Consider the following 15,645-nt stretch of genomic DNA (forward strand, 5'->3'; position numbering starts at 1 on the left):
TTACAATGTCTTGAGGATTGCCAAATACGCTGGAAACATTATCGGACCATCCATTTTAGGGTCTTCATCACCGTCAAGAGCACAAATAATCATTTGTAAGAGATGTTATTCAATTATTCAATATGAGCTGGAATTTTAACAGGAATAACTCAATTATGAAGATTCACAAAAAAAAAATTTCAAATTGATCCTGAATATAAACTATTAGATATAAACACTAAATATCCACAATATCACAAAAAAATAATTCAGTAATTTCTTAATAGGTACAAGTATATTCTCATCCTAAAACACAAAAATGTTAAAAATATCAAACAAAAAAAATGTGGCAGTTAGTTATAACATAATGTACAGTAAATAAGGTTTAAGATATTAATGTAAATAATAGGCAATACTTTTACAAGAGACAGAATCGTTTTTATATCAGGTGTACAACTTTGCTTCCGTCGTTCTGCATTATATGGCTGAAGCGGTAAGTGGTAGTCGAATAGTTATTTATAATACAAGTGCAGAAGGCATTGATATTCTTCCACGAGTTCAAAATTCAAAAACGAGCCACGAAGTGGCGAGTTTTGGAATGAACGAGTGGTAGAATGAGCCTTCTGTACGAGTATTATACATTATTTTCTCTAATTCATTGCATTTTCATTGAAATTAATGAAATATTTCCATAAATATATTTTAGTGATTTTTGCATTGACAAATGTTGGTTGGCAGAACTAATTTCTTTAAGGCAAATTGATGAATTGACAGATAAAGCCGTGGCGGAAAGTTCGGAGTACCAACATAGAATAATAAAATATAACCATGAAAACTGTGCGTTTCTGATATATTCTCGCACGATTTTGTTCTACAAGATGTGGAAGAATGAACGGAATAACCACAGAATTAGAGAAATAAATAGATCGTATATGTCATACAATAAGCTTAGGTATTTGTAAACATAACGCCATCGAAATATTGGTCGATTTGTGTCTGCATAATAAAGTCATTTTTGATTAAACATATCAGGTTGAGAGCCAAATTCCCATCATTTGCGGGAGGTTTTGATTTTCTGCTTTAATATAAAGAAATCTACGGCTGAGGCTCATCGAATGCTCTCAAATAGGGCCGCTATTAATGTAAGAACGTGTCGAGAGTGGTGTCAACGCTTCCAGAACGGTGATTTTGACGTCGAAGACCAGCATAGCAGTGGAAGAGAGAAGGTTTTCGAAGATGCAGAATTGGAGCCATTACTTGATCAAGACTCGTGTCAAACGCAACAAGAATTGGCAATGGAAATGATTCAGAAACAAGGAAATTGGGTGCCGTACGAGTTGAAGCCGAGAGAAGTTGAACGGCGTTTGTTTGCTTGTGAACAGCTGCTTGCAAGGCAAAAACGGAAGGGATTCCTGCATCACATTGGGACTGGAGACGAAAATGGGTTCATTACGATAATCCCAAGCGCAGAAAATCATGGGGATTTTCCGGCCATGTTCCTACTTGGAAACGTTTAAATGGGAATTCCTACGTATACTCCAGACGTTGCTCCCTCGGACTATCACTTGTTTCGATCAATGGCATACGGCCTGGCTGACCGGTACTTCCGATCTTATAAAGAAGTAAAACTTTAGATAGATCGTGGATCGCTTCAAAAGATGACCATAGTTTTTTCAACAAGGGATAAGTACGCTGCCCGGGAAGATGGGAGAAAGTAGTGGCCAGCAATGGACAATATTTTGAATCATAAATGTATAACCAGTTTTTCACAATAAAGCCTTGAATTTCGGGGGAAAAAACGGTGGAAGCAGGGTTGTACGCCTATGGATGATGGGTTCTGATTATACGATACTCATTTGACATAATAATTCGAGTGATATTTCATTTATAAAAACTAAATTGAAAGCCACTTCCAGCGTAGCTTAAAACATAAAGTTGAAACCTCGGTTGATACTCAACATTATTATTTCAACCAATTCAGAGTTATTGTTCTGGTGAAAATTTCCCAGAACCATCAGTATGCAAATGCTTTTGACAAGAACGCATCCAAATCTGCATTAACGAAGTTTTCATTTCCGAGATTGTGTCTCCCATCGATTTTCACTCTACACACGTCCCATTTACAATCAACCCCAAAGCATTTACAGCTGCGTTGGTGGTTTTCTATTCTACAGAGCTTGGAGATTACTTTCCCAATTTATAGTCGTCACTTATTCATGAGCCTGAAGTGTATCTGAAAACACAGTTGACCGAATCTATCTGAAGCCTTCCTAGAAATTGAGCACAATCTCTAAAAGGAAAGGATGAAAATAAATTTATTTTGATGAGAGGAAAAATTGAATGAGATGTTTTCAATCATTTCAATTGTTGATGTAACGCATCTTAAAAGTTTTGGCACAAATTTCAACTGCATAATTTTTTTTTCAATACTTATCCAGTCGGCATTGAAAGGAACAGTTTTTCAATGACTTTTCATTGGAATGACAGTTCAGTTTACAACGATTGAGCTTAGAAAAGCGTTTCTCTATTTCATTACAGTACTAAATACAGTGCTGTAATGATCTCATTACAGCATCGTTTTCAGTTATATTTTTTGCTTTGTGGTTGTCTACACTGACTTCCGTTCCGATCTTATCAAATTTCAACACTGTTCAATTGTCAATATAATTTGGATATAGTGAATTGATCTGCAACTTCATTCGCAATTTCTCTTAATGCTGGTTGTGTTAAATCGATTTCGTGAGACTTAATTCACGAACTTAATGCGTAAGTATAAATTATTTGAAAATTCGAAACGTACGATTCAAATTCAAATTCCGTAATCTGTCAATTTTCGTAAGTCATACCAACGGCCAAGATACAATACAAAAGTCACTAGGATGTATAATCTGAAGTTTTCATTGAATTTCGACAATATTTCACAAAACTGGACTGAAATAGAGAAAATATCGTCTAATACTCGTTGCAGAAGGTAATTCCAACACTCGCTCCTTCGTTGCTCGTTTTTGAATTTCGCATTCGTGTTGGAATAGGAGCGAGCCCATTCTGCAACTCGTTTTAGAATATTATCTTATAATTTCGATGGGTAGGTGCCTAAATAAAAGCTCTAATAGTAAGACTTTATGAAAATCTTTTACTTATTGTTATTTTTTCATTGTGCAATGATCGACACCGATCTCTTTTTTCAAAATAGTTAGATATCAGGAGGCAGATAATAGATATCTTGATTCGTTCTCTAGTTACAGGGCGTTTCTTGAAGAATGACTTTCAGATATTTCGCTATCATCGCTGTCGTTGTGGAATGTCATAGGAATGGGTTGGACCCATATGCTTTTTTGTTCAGGAGGTGATATTCTACAAAATACGAAAAATTTAGAAAAATCAACCGGTGACAATGTTTTTATTAGGCTGTTGCCCGATCCTTTTCGCTAGAATTTTTGAGACATACGTTTTATGTAAGGATACAAAAGGAAAATGGCCTAAATTTGGAGTGTTTATCATATTTAGGAAGAGTAATGAAGCTTCTTAGTTATTAATAAATATTGTTGATTCACAGTTGTCTCGGTTAAAAGTCGACAATTTCCAAATTATCTCCTACCAACGCAGATAATTATCTCCCATGTTCTCCAAGAAAAATAAGCTTTTCATTGTTTGGATTCATCCTGATGGTTATATTTATATACGAAAACGAAAATTAATGAATCTTTTCTACGAGTTCATTCTGCGTTCGCCATCAACTGAAATTTAAACATCAAGCCTCATCGTTACGGGTGACTTTTCACAAGGAAAGGTCGTCTGTCTCTGCCATTTTCCGGCTTCAGAGAATCTGAGATTTCCATTTCAATCCGTTTACCTTTTGTGCCGCTCGTTTCCACGGCATAAAAGTAACCCCAACTAAATTGAGAAATCAAAGTAGAATTCATAAGTAGGAAAAGTCAGTTTTACAGTGTTTAAACTCTTCACTTGAAAACGAAATCTATAATTTTTTGGCAAACTTGGAACAACATAATTAGAAGCTCTTGTATTTTCTGAGTTATAAGTTTTGAAATACCTATATTCAGAAGCTTACACTTAATTTTGAAAAAGTAGGGTTCTTAGGTTCGAATCCATAAAGATATTGTAAACCGCTCTTTTTAATGATACCATAGTGTGAAATTCACCGTGCTTCTTGTTGTTTTTTACTTCTTGAACATTAATGTAAACCCAGACAAAGATAATAATGCAGTAAATCCCAACAAACTTGCATTTTTAGATTATGACCTATCGTATACTCATATGGAAATACTGGGAAATACATTACGTGTGAAAGAGATAAGTTGAATAAATGATTCATAGTACACTAAACGAGTTCAATGAAACATACTGATTGATGCAAGATGCTCTGATTTTGCAATGATCAATAAGTAAACTACATGACCAGAAGAAAAAAATTGTATTTTCGAGTTTCAGATTCTACAATATGCAGGGGATAGTATGAAATTTTTCACAGAATTTTGAACTTTCTTTCTTGATAGATCTTGTAGGCATAAAATCTAATTTATTAGTTGTGAGGACTAAATATCCAGATTATGTAGTTTATGAGTTTTTTTTTATTGTATTGAAATGATCATATGTCATACCAGTAGAGATAAAATTGGGCCGTCAAAATTTCACGATTAAGATTTTCTTGCTCGGCAATTTCGTGAATGACTTTTTTATTTCTCATGAGCCAAATTGCCGAAAAGCAACAAACTTGAATATAACAATCCAAAAATTTTACCAACTTAAAATGTATCCCAAATGGTATTCAATATGAACATTTCACGAGAATATTGGTCGAAAATTAATAAAACAATGATAAATTGTTGAATTGGATCCTGTGATTTCTTGAATTCACGTTTCGAGTAAAATTTGAGCTTAAATTACAATTGTTGCAGTTAATTATTTGGGGAGTATTGCTCTCGATTTCAGTTGACGGAATCGGATCTATAATGGATGATGCAATCCTGTTACTATTTTCTAAGAATTTTTATTGGCAGCAGATATGTGATTTTGAACAAATTTCAAATTATGTTCCACATCTTGTTGCAGATATGGTTTTTTGAGGAGTGTGCACTCGAATGCCCCTTAATTTTGATTGAGTACTTTCTTGGCCAATGATGAAATGGCAGATCTTCTATGGGAATGGTTCGTTATTTTGAACATTTTCGTGCTCATTAAAATATTTTTCGCTGATGTTTTTGGAAATTATAAATTGAGCAATTAGCTTTATTATTGCCACCCCAAGCCAATTCGAAGGAGCATATATATATACGTAAAAAAAATTATCTTCATTGTAAGAGTTGACTTTTCTGTCGATTATCTTTTTTTCTAGTCAATTCTGCTACTTTCTGCGCTTCGAGGCAGAACTGAATATTAAGCCTTGAAACAGATCGATTATATTCATTGAAAACCTTTTCTTGAATTATCTGTGTATTGGTCTTACAGCCTATTTATTATATTCGTCTTCATATTAAAAGCGAAGTCTTCTTAATTTTTGTGAAGTTGTTTCTCCGACCTAAGGAGTAGTTTCTGTTCAGTAGGAATTCCGAAAACTGATTCCACACAGATGTTCTGGTTTTTGGTTTTTGTGGTTCTAAGAGGCACCAGATTGACAATTTCATTTCCAGGAAATATTTCCGAAACTATCCCTTTCTTGGTGGTCCATTTTTCGAATGAATGAAGGACAAATAAGTTCAAGATGCTATTTACAATTGAATATTTGGCAAATAATTATTTCCTTAACTATCTTGAATTGAGAAACGTCAAAATTTTAACGCTGAAAAATTCATCTGTTGTTGGTTTTGCCGACTTGCATGTTTCATCGCAAATAGTACCTAGTCATACTTAAAATGGAAAGGGTTGAATGGTTTGTCGAAAAGGCAGAAATATTTGATGATTGTGCCAAATTGCAATTTTTTTTCAATTCAATTACTACAACTGGTAAAACTTCAGAAGGATTTTCTCCTTAAATTATTACAAGGTATCATCATCTGCTTTTGTTTTAAATGTTTAAGATTTAAGTTTGAAATAGAGAGGACTCTGGGAGTAAAAAAACTTATGAATAAAAGTTCTCACATAAATCTCAATACTCAACAGTTTGGAGAAGAAATGATATAAAATAGTTCTAATCTGTGAAAATCCCAATTTCTATTCAAAACCACAGAATCATTCAACTTACATTGCTGACAGTTGTAAGTTAATTAGCAGGTAACTTTTTCCAAATCATACTCAGGAATTTACTATTCATAGTAATGCAGCGTTTCATTGAATGGTTTCCAATTTTTCAGGAATGATACTGTACAAATTATTTTAAGGACAAGGGGCTATTTCCGTTCAGCAGTGTTGTTGACTTTTTCAGCGAAAGTGAATCGTGTCGGCGTTGCAAGATCAGTTAGAATTAGAATGAGTGTTTATATTTTTGGTTTTGGATTCTCCTCGTAAAAGCCGAATGTCATCGGATGATTTGCAAAGTTTTCGTGTGGGAAGGTCAGTCTGAAAATAGTTAATTTCGATTTAATATTCGTCGGAATCCAAAAATCGAACATACAGAGACTATTTCTTGCTGACTAGTGAATCTGACCCACAAATATTGAAGGAAATGATTAAAGAATCAAGGAAAAAACATAATAAACAGATGAAAAAATAAATCGAAAAAAACAACAGAAATAACATTACGAGTTATTTCTGTGTAGAAAGCTCTAGATCTCTTCAAACCATTCTACGACTTCTTCGAAGATTTGAAATATTGCAATGTCAAAATAGGATGAAAGAAATGGCTGCATATAAGTACGTAATAGTGCATCAATCATAGGGATTTATCACCCATTGAAAATTATTCGCGAATACGATGCAGTTGAGTGTATCAGAAAACCAGTAACCTATAAAATGCAGTTTATTACACATACATCCAAGTACTAAAAATCGGGCATATTTACTTCAAAGTCTATTCAGGTGATACTAGAATTTTATAAATACCAAGGCAATGACCAATATTAATTGTCAAGGGAAACTTGCTCTCAAGAATTGAACAATTTTGAGTTTATTACATTTATTTGCTTGATATGTGTCGGTTTATCTGGTTTATACATGTAGGTAATTGCAGAATAGTTACTTGATATTCTTCCTCGGAAAGAATGAACCGATGATAGAATGAGCCTTCTGTACGAATACGTTATACATTATTTTCTCTTTATTCACTGAATTTTTATTGAAATTAATGGAATATTTCCATAAAAATCGTTTAATAATTTTTTCATTGAAAAAAGTTGGTTGGCAGAAATGATAATAGATTCATCCGCGACAGGAGAAACATATATGTAATAATGAAAGATAACCATGAAATTTGTGTGAAACCGATGTTCTACAAGATATGGCAGAATAAACGGATTTGCCGGAGAAATAATGATTTTTTTCTGAATTTTTCATTGTAATCGGTTAAAATAATAATTCAACTAACTTTTCAACTCCAAATTGAGACTAAACACATTTGAATTGGGAATAATCATTTTCAAAATGGGATATTTATTTCCATTCAATTTGATTTTTTCTATGAAATTCACACATCTTTGTGTGTTAAAAAGGAGAAGCGAACGAATCTATGCCAAAGTTCGATTTTAAAAAATGATCGATATCAAATAAAAGATTCGAAATATTTTCAAAATTATTTTTTTGAATGCAAAAAATGAAATAATGAACTCACATAAAAGGAAAATTTGAATTTGATTATTCCGAATACGAATTTTTTAACTCTCAATTTGAAATTGAAAAAGTCAAGTTCAATTTCTGACAAAAAATCTCTCATGCTTTTTTTCATATGAGGCGTCGTTTTTATGCAAAAAAAAATCTCAAAACGTATTTTTCATTCCTTCAATGAATTTTCTATTATCAGATAGTTCTGTATTATGTATTAATGTTGAGATGTCTTTTTTTTGCATAAAAATGACACCTCATACGAAAATAAGGAATGAGAGATTCTTGTCACAAATTGAAATATGATTTTCAGTTTCAAATATCTCAGTGGCGTACCATTTTTTTTTCTAAAATTAATATCAATAGATACTCATTTTTGCATTTTGACATGTAGAATCACCCATTGAAGATTTTCGCATCCTGATCCATTAAAATTAAACTACTCGGCAAGATAGCTATTATAAATATTCATTATAAGTTCGAATTGAATTAAATTTACTTCCCGATTCCCTTTTGATGTACGACCATGATCTCTGCCGAAATTGGTCGGAAACAACAAAGGGATCTATTTCCTGGAGTTTCACACGTATTCGGTATTCTTAGAAATGGGAACAATGAGATTGAAGAGGTCGGCAGTATTGTAGGGCACTTCACAGGCTCCCGAATATAAGTAGGTTCATCATTCGGAGGTCCTATACGTCATTTCGAAGTGTCATGTTCATCTTCCTATAGGAGATTTATAGTTCGAAATTACTTTCGAAGGTGTGCTGCTGGGTGTACGTTCAGGAACAATAATTTATTGAATATCAAGAGCGGTGACCATATTTTACCGATCGAAGACATTATTATTGTCTCAGATCAGTAAGTCTCGTTCTTGGTGCTTATGGCGTAGTTTAACATTCCAATTATTTTTTCCTTGTATGAATAAATCATTTAACTATTGAGAAAAGTGATATAAATACAAATATCACAAATACACAAGACATTATCATAAAAAATTGTAGTAAAAATATATATTTTATAATTAAATGTATTTATTTGATTTTGCTTACAAATATATCAAAATTCTCTGTTGCTTTTCAATATTTGTGAAATAAAATATATTATGGAGACGTCAGTAAGTTAGTTGGGGGTCATTATTAGTTATTTATGTACCAAGGTATTTATGTATTATATCAAGAGGATTAAGTTAATGTTTATGCTCTGAAGGTGACGCCTTGCAAACCCAAAGGCGTCTATAGTCCGAAGAATTGTGAATCGCTCGAAGGCATCTTCATCTCTTAATACCACCGTTTTGCATACAAACTTTTATATCTTACCATCCAAAAATTCATTTCTATTTAATTTGGTGCATGTATATTAATTTCCTATGGAACTCACAATCGTTGCTCTGGAAAACTGAAAATATTGAAGAAATTGTAAAATTTTAGAAATATGTTCAATTTCAATTTAGAACCATTGAAATCAGGCAACCAAATTGGACTAAGCCAACGTTTAGTCTATATATATTTAGACTTCAAAACACCGAATATATTTTAGAAAAACAATGAAGGCAGTAGGATACTTTATTGCCAAAAAGGCCATGAAAATACTAAGACAAGGAGTACAAAAGTGTTGTGAAATGGAAAGCAGAAAATTGTGTCGAACATATTAATGAAAATGTTCTGCTCGGATATTCTGTGAAACATTTCCTCCGAGTTCATTATGGTAAGGATACCTTTGATGGTAAATCAACATCGGTGCCAAAAGTTGGACGAATATTTTAATCAAGAATCGGAAAGATATCAGTCAAAACAAGTTCAAAGTTTTGACAATTCTGAAATTCATTCATAAAACACCGAATGAGATATTTTAAAGTTCAAAGTTCCATTATTAGTCGATGTTAATTGGTGAAAATCGACGGTAAGAACTTGTGAAGTAATTATACGCAATCAGATGATAAAAAGTCAGTTATTTTAGTAAATTTACCAGAGACAAAAACAAATGAAAAACTCGTTGTCACTATTTTTCAAGAATACGAAATGAATAGTCTGATAACAGAATGCATGTATTTACGCCGACGAGATTGTCCAGAAAAAGGCTTTTTCTGACTTATAGCTGAGTCCGTTGTACTTTACAACAGTTGGCAAAATCCCAATTATCTATCTAGGTTTATGCGATCCAGTAAAATATACAGGTCAATGTCTGCCTCAAACATCAGGAACTCTTCTGGCAAAATCTGGAGACATTATGACAACGCTAAAACGTCCTGGTGGTTGGAAGAGTATATCTGTTGCTGAAGGTTATAATTATAAATAACAGCATGTATATCATATCTCTATCTCTGTACCTAGTTTTTCTTTACAGAAAGTTAATAACCAGTAGACAATGAAACATTAATCGATATTTGCTACAGGCAAACTAATATTCTGAGGATCTTTTCAGAATTTCCAATTAATTAAAAAATGTTGAATGATTCCTTCGTATTTCATATGAAATATTATCGCCTTACATGAATTTATCGTAATCATAGATCTTCCTAATAGGTAGCTAGTTTGCCATATAAGAACGGTACAAAAATAAACAGTTGAACGTTCTCTTAAGTCCTTCGTGATTCTATTTTGAGACCCTTGGTCGGCACACCTCACACCCTCTTCTCATTCTTCCTGTAGATTATCTACATACGTAATTATAAATATGGTATAAAATTGTTAGTAGTAATAGCAATTTTAAATGAGTTCATATACGGCAAAGAATAGTATAAAATCCTGAGTTATATTCGCAATGAATATGTCATTGAATGTATCATTCATATTATTAAAAATCACATAAAAAAATTTAATATGGGTATACTTTCGAAACCATTGAACCGATTTTGTACATAAAATAAATTGACCGTGTCATTCAGAACCTAAGCCTGCCCTGAAAGTTTCAAGCCACCGTTTGAGAGATGATTTTGATGTTATCCTTGAATTATTCATCAATGAATCGAATCCAATCGTTTTAGGCCAGTTACAATTTCACTAAATTTAGGGAATAATCATAGAATTTTTAAAGTTTTGAAGTATCACTAACAATCACATTTTTTTTTTTCAGATGATGGTGTTACGTACTCTTTTGGAATATTTTACGATGAATTTTTGACTTATTTCAACGAAGGCAAAAGTAAAACGTCATGGATTTTATCAACCCTTGTTGGAGTTACATTATGTTCAGGTAAAACACTTTAGGTTCAGTTCAGTATGATTTTATTTCCTATTCCATGAATTAATGCTCTGAAATTCAAATACCGGAAACGGTTGAAGCATGAATTTTGATCAGTGAATTTGAAATAATTTTTTATGTACCTAAGGTAAGGTTTATCTCTTGTATTTTTGAGAACAATCAGACCTTTTGATCGTGATCATTGTAGAGAATCAAAATATGACGATTCTGCCCCACATGTCTTATACGAATATTGCTAGTTTCCGAGATACTGGGTGTTCTAAATATAAATATTGATTTAAATATTTGCAATAAATTTTTTGAATTTTTACAATTTCCCAATTGAAAATTAACAATCTTCGTATATGGGAAGTTAGGCAGAATGATTATATTTAGGATCTACAATTCAGAGATTGAAGATATGTACCTAATATATCACTCTGTATATACAGTGAAAATTCATCATTTCAATACAAAGCTATTTGTCTCAAAAATGTACGATCAAATATGCCATCAAGTATTAAAGCTATTGATCAAACAAATACACAATTTTTTTGCTTTATTTGAATACGGAATCCATTATTAGATCATTCATTAGGTTCTTCTTTTGTTTTCAAGGACTACTGGCGAGGTTCACTGGTTTTAATGCATATGTAAACATTCTTGATAAGATAAACAAACGCTAACTTCAATCACAAATCCGTTGATGTTAATGAAAATGCAAAACATACAAGTTGAATCCCTTGACAATTCTCTCAATCATTCTACGTAAGAACAAATCACGTTTTTATTAGTCATTGATCAGTTGCAATTTCAAATTATCGAGAATACTTGCTTTTCATAAAACAAGGACATGTAGGTGATACTACGATGGTTTTGTTGTTTGTTAAAATTAGCTATTAATTTTAATTTTGCTATAAGTATCTACCATGTTAGAATAGCCTTTTAGAATTCAAATCCTGGAATTGGGTTCGTAACTTGCCTTTCGAAGAAAAGAAAATTTAACCCCTCTAACTCTATAGATTTCTAAAGCAAACAATCAAGGAAACAAAATAATAAAAGTTCAATTTCCTGAATCGCCCAAGAATGTCTCCTTTCTCGAAGCAAATTCAGACCACAAAATATATTAATCCAGTATGCTGATTCGTCGCTTTGCAATGAACTTTCCTGGACTGTTTTCGGTCCGAAAAAGTCAATTTTTCGGCTGAAGCTTCCAAAATTTATACCTACTGGAGTTGTATATACCTAGGTACTGACGATTCAAAAGAAGACATTATTCAAAATAATAAAATATTCTAAAATACATCAACATCTTATTTTGTATTAAGTGTAGCTTGTAAGCTATACATGATGCTTTCAACTTCGTAGACCAATGGAAGAAGCATAAAATCATCACATTTTCAGATCAGGAGGTTGACTTTTTTCCCTAAGAAACATTTGTAAGATATTCATCTTTTTCCTTGGATTCATTTGGGAACAAATTCAAAATGACATTTTCAGCCGCATTTACCATCTCTGGTAGTGTCCAACTGATCTGAACATCATCTGAATACCTCGTAGTAAAAACACATTCTAGAAGTCCAAAGTATTGGTCTCGGCTTTGCAATTCAGATTCTAATCTGGAAATGTATAGCTCTTACTACTAGATACACAATGTAAAATCAGTAATGCTCAAAATGATCCTTCGCAGCGCATAACATATCGTTATATCTTCCAGGTCCACTCTCGAGTTCTCTAGTCAACAAATACGGCTGCAGGCCAGTCACCATAGGAGGCGCCATCTTCGGTAGCATATGCCTAATCATATCGTGCTTTGCCAGAAACGTCAACTTCCTCATCGTCACCATCGGCATAGGAGCCGGTTTGGGTTTCGGTCTCATCTACCTACCGGCCATTGTCAGCGTCACAACCTACTTCGAGAAGAGAAGATCACTAGCCACAGGCATCGCGGTGTGTGGTTCGGGATTCGGCACCTTCGTCTTCGCCCCCTTGATCACCTACCTCCTCCACGAGTTCGGATGGCGAGGATCCATCCTAATCATCAGCGGCATCGTCCTGGAGTGCATGATCTTCGGCTCTCTCTTTCGACCCCTCGAATACGACGAGGTCAAAGAGGTGGACAGCGAGAACAACCGACTCCAGCTCAAGGCCGCTGAAGGCGGGGTCGACATCCACGTGTCCGACCACGACCTGCACAAGTTCTCCAAATCCCTGACCAACGGCAAGATGCACAGGCCTCACAGCGTGGCGCACTTTTCCTTGCCCAAGTCGAGCTCCCACAGACAGGAGCAGAACGGAAGCGCGCACGTTCACGTGTCCAAGTTTCAGAGCAAAAGCGGCGCCAGACTGGCGTTCAGCCAGCCGATGCTGGCGGCCAACTCCAAGTCTTCCTACGGCAGTCAACACTTCCGCAAACACGGCCCCTTGGACAAACCGGATGTCTTCTATCAGGGCAGCTTGCTCAACATACCCTCCTACAGGTCCAAGCTGGACCTCAAGAACCGAACGGGCGAAGAGTCCTCCTTTCTGGAGAGGAAATCCAGCATACACTATAAGAAGCGAAGGTACGAGGAAGAAGAAGAAATCGAGACTAGTCTATGTGGCATCCGATGCTCTCCCGAGACCAAGGAGACGATGAAGGAGATGCTGGACTTTTCCCTGTTCACGGACGTGATCTTCATCCTGTTCACGATCAGTAACTTCTTGACGAGCATCGGTTTCAACATACCGTACGTGTTCTTGGTGCCGCGGGCGAAAGCTATGGGTTTGACTACCGAGGAGGGGAGTATGTTGCTGTCCATCGTCGGTATTGCTAACACGATTGGAAGGATAGTGTTGGGGTATCTCTCGGATAAGCCTTGGGTGAATAGGCTGCACATCTACAATTGGTCTCTCACTTTATGTGGTATAGGTAAGTTACAGCTGATTTCCTTATTGATACAGAATCCATTTACCCATTCTCTTACAAAGGGACAAAGGGTTCGCTTATAAAAATTCACATTCAATTAACCACAATGCCTATTTTGAGAGAAACTAGTACATCTACCTAGTTAGCAGACTACCTAATCAATAAATTTAATACCTCAACTCAAAGAGTCCCAGGCTCAACTCGTGAAAACATATTTTTTTCTTACAAATTCAACTTTAATCGTCACCATAGTTACCTTCAAGAGTAATACATGTACTCCAACGCTCCTATAACTTCTGCAATCACTTCTTAATTAGAGCTAAACTTTTTTTCCGTGGAACATTCTTTTGAGGTCTGCAAAAAAAACAGTAATCACTGATAGCCAGATCTGAAAAATAAGCTGGGTGGTCCAGCAGTTGGAAGCTGATTAATCTAGATGGCATAAGTACCTAGTCCACATGGAACATTCTTTTTAGAACTAATAGAAAGAACTGAAGGAAATAAATTCAATCATTTCTATATGATAGGTGTAGGTTGGACATTATACTTCCTCCTTTACCCACAGGGACAACATAATTTGACATTTTATTTTCCTGTTTTCATTTTTTTGTTAAGGATTAATTCTAAAAATTTAAGTCAAATGAAACAAAAATGTGGAAGAATCATTGAAATATCTCTAGAAATGAAAAAGTTATGGGACTTTGAAGTTGCGCTTGGAAGAATAATTTCATAGTACGTGTAAGTGGCGTGACGTCACACACTAGACGACTGTTATTCGCAGAGTGCTTACGAATTAATTGGTGTACAATCACTTGTGCCGTTCGTGTCGTGGTTTGTTCGTTACACGATGGCTGAAATAACTTACTATATACATACATATAAATTACTTTTTCTCTTTTTACTTTTTACTCCTGACATAAATTTGTTTTGCCATTGATAGACTTCAACAACCAGTACTCAACTACAAACAGTTTATGAAACGTTTTTCAAATAAATCATCGTTATAAGTTGAACCATGATGAAGCAAACTCAAAAGTAGATACTTACTTGAAAAGTTTAACTCCTTTTATTTCAGCACTGACATAAGATGGATTTGAAGAAAAAAACTCCATCACTGCGAATATTTCTATTTTAGGCAAATTTTCACTTTGTCCTTTCACGAAGCCTTCTTCCATTATGGTGACATAAAAACAAAACTCGAGTTAAAACTACACTGTACAACTACAAACGGCGCGAGAGCCTTGGCGCGGCTAAGTATTTAAACGTAATTTATGGTGTAGCGATTACAGGCAAGTGCCGTGACGTCACAGACCAAAGACGTTCCGCGCTAAAATACGTAAATTTAAATAATCTATTTCTCAGTCATTTATTGATGGATTTTCCAAATTCTTTCACTGATTTATCAGTTTTGCTCTATATTTTAATTCTATCGTGTCAAATATAGTATTATCAACATCACTAAACTAGTCCATTAGAGAAATTATGTTTAATAATAACCATGAATGATGAATCTTGTGTTTCAGCGACCATGGGCTGTGCATTTTGCAACGATTTCACCAGTTTGGCTATCTACGCGAGTGTCTTTGGATCAACCATTGGTGTGTACGTTGGCCTTACGTCTGTCATCCTTGTAGATCTTCTAGGTTTAGAAAAATTGACCAATGCCTTCGGGCTTCTCCTTCTGTTCCAAGGGATCGCATCCCTTGTAGGTCCACCATTGGGAGGTAAGTAAAGGAACATCATTCTGCACAAATGTCTGTAATTTTCGAATTTTGAGTTTGGCCCATTGATCGATTATCTTGGACTAAATTCTGTCCAGCCGACTCTCGAAAATGACTTACTATTCTACAAGTCTTCTTAAAAAT

General features: G+C 34.5%; 1 protein-coding gene across 3 annotated transcripts in view; it reads left to right on the forward strand.

Annotated features, from left to right (window-relative positions):
• The window catches only part of LOC123677608 (monocarboxylate transporter 12), a 32,172-nt gene that overhangs the window by 15,268 nt on the left and 1,259 nt on the right, over window positions 1–15,645 (forward strand). For all 3 annotated transcript variants that reach the window (XM_045614241.1, XM_045614242.1, XM_045614243.1), the window contains exons 3-5: window positions 10,765–10,884; window positions 12,590–13,783; window positions 15,304–15,504. In XM_045614241.1, the coding sequence (XP_045470197.1) occupies window positions 10,765–10,884; window positions 12,590–13,783; window positions 15,304–15,504 (1,515 nt within the window). The remainder of the gene's footprint in view (window positions 1–10,764; window positions 10,885–12,589; window positions 13,784–15,303; window positions 15,505–15,645) is intronic.

The sequence above is a fragment of the Harmonia axyridis genome, chromosome 4, assembly GCF_914767665.1.
Source record: "Harmonia axyridis chromosome 4, icHarAxyr1.1, whole genome shotgun sequence".
Classification (NCBI taxonomy): domain Eukaryota; kingdom Metazoa; phylum Arthropoda; class Insecta; order Coleoptera; family Coccinellidae; genus Harmonia; species Harmonia axyridis.